General features: G+C 48.2%; 1 protein-coding gene across 1 annotated transcript; it reads left to right on the top strand.

Moving 5' to 3' along the window:
* Positions 1-1674: 1674 nt before the first annotated feature.
* On the top strand, positions 1675-6053 carry LOC123132609 (protein NRT1/ PTR FAMILY 3.1). The gene is made up of 3 exons (XM_044552446.1): positions 1675-1927; positions 4131-4926; positions 5028-6053. Exons 1-3 carry the CDS (start codon positions 1834-1836, stop codon positions 5920-5922), a joined length of 1785 nt encoding a protein of 594 aa, XP_044408381.1. The 5' UTR covers positions 1675-1833; the 3' UTR covers positions 5923-6053.
* Positions 6054-6435: the final 382 nt, after the last annotated feature.

Raw genomic sequence — 6435 nt, 5'->3', positions numbered from 1 at the left:
ATGGTTGAGGTCATCGCCGACCTGGGCCAGTTGTCCACGAATGAGCCAGACTGATGCACTTGACAATCTTTTTGACGACCACCATGGCGAGCATTGCCATCACGAAGAAGCCTAGCAGGTTGATGCCCATCGTTGCGTTCTTATGTGTGGCTGTGTATGGGGGTCAATGGATGGATGAATGGGAGCAGAGGAAACTTATAGAGATAGAGGTTGGTGCGGAGCCCCTATGACTTGGAAACTAATTTCATGTGGGTGGATATTATTGCTGCTAATAGGGAGCGGGTCAAAACTTTAAAGCCACGTGCATGCAAGAGTAACCCGTCGACTAGTGGGATGGTAGGTGGATTAGGACCGGAAACAGAAGCAACATCAAGGTTGCACAAGGATGTTAAGGGGACCAGATGCTCTGTCATAGTACTACCATAGGGTTTTGAATAACTAGATGACCTGTTGCGCCCTTGGCGCAAGTAGCTAAATCAGACCAAGTGCCGGAACCACTATATGTGCAAGCAATATAATGATCTAAAGATTGATCCTTAGATACAACTTTATACCTAATTAAGCATAAGATATATCATTCTCGTAAAATGGAAATAACATTGATGTTTATTAATCAAAATAATTTTACGACCGGCAACTGGGAAATCACAATATACTCTCCGTTCTTTTCTACAAAGGATGTAATCTTCTCTTGCCCAAGAATTATCACCTCCATAGTTCAGCTAATCCTTCAATTAAGTAGACCACGCAAATAAAAATAGGTTGTTGAGAAAATAAGGAGCCTGCACCCATCCACAAAGCATCTCACAGATGCAACATGGAAGAGATCGATGGAAATTCTCTAGGACAATTTGCGCAAATTCAAGTAATATTTTTAGTAGAAATTCAAAATAATAATTAAATCCCATGCTGGGGAATGAGCATTTAATAATATGAGGTCCACGGGATCACATTAAGTCAACAAACCCAAGCTGTTCGTTCAATTTCTTTTGAGGAAAAGTCAACAGTTCAATTTTTCTTTAGGTGGTCAGCAATTCAAAGAAGAGGAAAAAGAAAGACAAAGTAAAGATCGAGGCCCAAAAGGAAAGAAGCCCATTTCCCTAATTGATACTTACTTTTAGCTATGGGCCTACTTCATCAATTACACATCACTTCCTTTACTATTTGTTCATTTAAACACCTCTCATTTTTTTTGTTCATTTAAATTGACAACTAATAAAAGAGAGAGCAACATCCACCTATAAACAATTCATGTAACCAAGACAACAGCACCATAATGAAGTATTCATCAAATAACAACAAATCCACCACAAGTTACATAGGTGTGATCACGATCGCAGATCATATGATCAGCGAATTTCCACTACGGTAAGATCGTTTCGATCTCAATGCGCATGCATGCTATATAGGCCTAGTCCACTTTAGTTCCAACAGCGAATTTCAACTACGGCAAGATCGTTCCGATCTTGCAAGGCATTCAATCAAGATATCTAAAGCGGCGCCCTGATGCCATTTCGATCTGACAGCAGTGGACGCCGTCACATCCTAATCATCCCGTAGTGGAGCGGATGCCTCCCATTTCCAGCGACGTTTTTCCCGGGGACGGATATGTGCGAGCACATTAGCAGCCACGTACGCCTTTATATAAAGGCGTGCACGACACAAGACACCTCTCCATTCTCACTCAGCGCACGCACGCCACGGAGCTACCTGGCCAGCCGGCCGCCTAGCCGTAGCTCGTAGCTCGTAGCTCTCTTCCACCGCTCCGGTCGAGAGTCGTCGGCCGGGAAACTCCGCTGCGGCCGCCAGGGTTCCCGCCGGAGAAGAGACAGCATGGCCGAGGACGGGAGGGGGCGGGCGGAGGACGCCGCCGAGGCGGCGAAGAAGGCCAAGCAGGGCGGCTTCAGGACCATGCCCTTCATCCTAGGTGATTGGTTGATCCTCCCTATTTTCAGCCCAGTTCTCTTCTATTTAAGCTTAGTAAAGTTACATATGCACGTTGGGATCTGCTCTCTGCTCCCACAGAATTAGCTAGTGGTTTCGCCTCAGGTTTCCGTTGATGGTCCACTGGAGCGTTATCTCAGTTCTTTGTTTTCTTCCGTTGGGCGGCTGCGGATATGTAGTGCTATCGATTTTCCTTTATGATTCGGTGGAGGCTGCACACGGATCACGTCTAGTTGAGGCATGCAATAACTGGCTTCATCACAGTGGCACAAAAGTTAAATCAGGCAACAGTTCCAATCTGCAAAATTTACAAAATTCGTGACCTAGAGAGTTTCCCTTTTTGTATTACACTGTAATTCTGAGGTTTATGCGTTTGTAGTGTTTTGACTTTCGACCACCGAACTTGTCGCGAAAAAGAATATGCTTCATGTCTGAACGTTGCTCAGCAATTGCCAAAAGATACCCAAGAACGTGGAACGCGTAATAAGAAGTGCAACACGCAACAGTATTGCTCTAGCTATCCATATGATACATCGATCAGTATATTACATTTTTTCAAGGATTTTGCCTCGTACTTGCAGTATTGTTGTTTTTTACGTTCATTCACATTCATTTTGACATGCGACTTATCACAAGTGCATAACATGCATCCACTTCTTGCATGTTGAAACAGTCTTGACACGCGAGTGTTTACTGTTAGGTTAGGGGTATTAGGAGCTACTCCCTCCGTTTTAAAATAAATGACTCAATTTTATACAAAGTTAGTATAAAGTTGGATCATCTAATTTAGAACAGAGGGAGTAGATGGGTAAGAATTAACGTTCAAGTGTTGTATTCAACTATTCATGATCTTGGGCTGCTGCATGCCCCTGCCACATGTCATCTTCCCTCTAGCAAACAACACAAAAAATGCCGTATTTGTCACAACAGAATTTATATCCTGTTGCATCCCAAATTCCACACGAAATATTCAAAAGCTGCAAAATTGTCTTGATTCGCATAAAATTTAACCAAACCTTATTTATTTTCCTGCTGGACCTCCCTTAAAAATTCACTGAATTCTGCACATGGTCTAAAATTCCAGCCAATACGAATGTGTCTTGATAAAAATCAGGGGAAACCCTTCTTCCTAAGAAAAGAAGAAGCAGACACAAATATGAGTGTGGATGCTCCTTTCGTGAAGTCAACCCGGTCTATTTTGTTCAAAAACGACGTGCTACGGCAAGCCTGCACCGTTTGGTGTAACCTATAGGTCCTATCCTACATGCAATCTAAGGAAAAGTCCTATATGCAACCAAAAATGACGTTTTTGGAATCATATCGAAGAACCTGACCTGGCTAGCAGCATAAGAATCTTCCTCCGTGAGTAATAAAATTCTAAACTGCCGAAGTGTAGCCATCAGACAATACCAATACGGTTGTTACATGCAGAAATGCAGAATCAAATCTGTGCCGAACCTTTACGACTTTTGACTGGTCGATACAACTTGATAGTGAGCGTGCAATGTTAGAAAATTACAACTTCAAGGTAATTTCTACTACTTGTAATCAGAACTTCAAAATAGATTAACTGTTTCATCAAAGGAAAAATAGAGCGACTGTTTTGGAAGCAGGAATATTGTTGTTTCGAGCTACTTATCCGCGTGAGATTTCGACGCGACCAAGAAAACATTAATTGCAGAGAAGAAATTCTCGTTCTATAGCTGAAGCATCCCCTATTCATGTATACAAGGCGTGTAGATATCTCAAGGTTTTCATGTCAAACATTCGTCATGTTATCAATGTCTTCTTGGGGGAAGTGTCCATATGGATCACAATTGGCCAATTACCTTTTCAAAATATCTAGAGCATCTAGCACGTGTGTCAAATCAAGCAAAGATTGTGATTCTGGAACAAGTAATATGAGAAAAAAATGTTCTCCCGCAAAATAATATGAAAATGTTTTAGCATACGGATACAATTTGAACAATGGCGGAGCTATGTTGGGGGGGGGGGGGGGGGGGGGGGGGGGGCTGCCCCCCATCCTTTGATCAATTCCCGGAGAAAAAATATTTAGGGAGGCTTAGGTTAGACTTTTTTTTTAGCATTTGGCCCCCAAACACTAAAGATTTTTGCTTCGCCCCCAGTGATCTTCGGCTAGCTCCGCCACTGAATTTGAAATATAACATTTCCCGCCATTGGTGCAGCGAACGACTTCTGCGACCGGCTGGCGACGGTGGGGTTCGGCTCGAACCTGATATCGTACCTCACCCTGCAGCTGCACCTGCCGCTGGTCGAGGCCTCCAACGTGCTCACGAACTACCACGGCACCACCAACCTCACCCCGCTGGTCGGCGGCCTCATCGCCGACTCCTTCGCCGGCCGCTTCTGGACCATCACCGTCGGCTCCATCATCTACCAGCTGGGCATGGTCTGCCTCACTCTCTCCGCCGCGCTCCCCTCGCTCCGCCCGCCGCCCTGCGCCAACCACGCGGTCGAGTGCCAGCGCGCATCCACCTACCAGATCGCCATCCTCTACCTGTCGCTGCTCTGCACGTCCATCGGCTCCGGGGGCACGCGCCCCTGCAACATGGCGTTCGGCGCCGACCAGCTCGAGCTGGGCGCACGCAGGCGCCGGAGCGCCAACGGCGGCAAGGCCCCCATGTGGAGCTTCTTCAACCTGTACTTCTTCGGCATCGAGCTCGCCAAGCTCACGGCGGTCACCGTGGTGGTGTACATCCAGGAGAACGTCGGGTGGGGGTGGGGGCTCGGCGTGCCCACCATCGCCATGTTCGTTGCGGTGATCGGCTTCGTGTCCGGGTACTCGCTGTATGTTAAGATGCCGCCTGGCGGCAGCCCGCTGGTCCGGCTGGCGCAGGTCGTGGCTGCTGCCTTCAAGAAGAGGAAAACCGTCCTGCCGGACCCGGACCTCCTGTACGAGGACAAGAAGCTCGACGCCGGCATCTCCACCACCGGCCGTCTTCTCCACACCAACCAGCTAAAGTAAGCTGCCCTCCTTGTGGCAAACTGGCAACCGATGAAATTTTTATGTACTTTTGGCTGCAGCCTGCATGAGCTAACTGGAGTAGTTCTTGAATGATAAGGTTCCTTGACAAGGCGGCCATAGTAACAGAGGGCGACGTGCTGCCGTCCGGCGAGCCGAAGCTGTGGCGGCTGTCGACGGTGCACCGGGTGGAGGAGATCAAGTCGATCGTCCGCATGCTGCCCATCTGGGCGGCGGGCATCCTCATGGTGACCGCGTCGTCACACAACAGCAGCTTCGCGATCCAGCAGGCGCGCACCATGGACCGCGACATCACGCGGAGCTTCAAGATCCCGCCGGCTTCCATGCTCATCTTCACCAACCTCGCCATGCTCATCACCCTCGCCTTCTACGACCGGGTGCTCGTCCGCGTGCTCCGCCGCTTCACCGGCCGTCCCAACGGCATCACCCACCTCCAGCGCGCCGGCGTCGGCATGACCATCGCCATGCTGGCGAACGTGGCCGCGGCAGCCGTCGAGACTAGGCGGAAGTCAGTGGCCGCCGCCAGCGGCATGCTCGACGCGCCCAAAGGCGCCACCCTGCCCATCAGTGTCTTCTGGCTGGTGCCGCAGTATGCCATACACGGCATCGCCGACGCATTCATGGACGTCGGCCGCATGGAGTTTTTGTACGACCAGGCGCCCGAGAGCATGAGGAGCACCGCGGCGGCGCTCTACTGGCTCACCATCTCGGCGGGGAGCTACCTCGGAACGCTGCTGGTGACCATCGTGCACGAGAAAACGCAGGCGAGCGGGCAGTGGCTGCAGGACAACCTCAACAGAGGGAAGCTAGATAACTACTACTGGCTCGTCGTCGGGCTGCAGGGGCTCAACCTCGTCTACTACTTCGTATGTGTCAAGTACTACACTTTTAAGCCATTGGAGACGGAGGTCGAGCACCAACCTGGCCATGGCAATGGCACCGAGAGCACGAAGAAGGGTGAAAGCTACAAGTAACTAGAATGCGTGGTAGAGTAACATTTGGGACGGAATAATATTTGGGAACACTCTCTAATGTAGTAATATTAGGAAATGTAATCGTTCACGAAATGTATCTACACTACTATATAGGTTACCAATTTTGAAAATTCGAATCCTAGGGTTCAAACGTGATATCAACGGTCAATTTATATCAATCCAACGGTCAACATAGCAAGGATTTGTTCCCGTCCACGTCATAGTCGAGATTAAAGTATATAGATCGGTTTTTCGACACAACTTTATAGATCGGTTTTTCAACACATCATAAATACTTCTCTAGCACTGGATGGATCATGGCATGCTTCGAGGCTTGTTGTTGTTAAGGTGGGATGCCTGGTCATGTCCTCGATAGATCATAGGCATGATAAGATGCTGCAAGGCTCCAATGACAATATGTGGTGAATATTCTCCTCATCGTTTGGAGGGGTAAAGGTTTTATAGCTCTAGGCTATGCCAAAATAATCAGTGAAGAGGAAAACTTTTCATTCG

The sequence above is a fragment of the Triticum aestivum genome, chromosome 1B (genome assembly GCF_018294505.1).
Source record: "Triticum aestivum cultivar Chinese Spring chromosome 1B, IWGSC CS RefSeq v2.1, whole genome shotgun sequence".
Lineage (NCBI taxonomy): Eukaryota > Viridiplantae > Streptophyta > Magnoliopsida > Poales > Poaceae > Triticum > Triticum aestivum.
The sequence above is the reverse complement of the archived record's forward strand: the minus strand, read 5'-3'. Positions and strand labels throughout refer to the sequence as shown.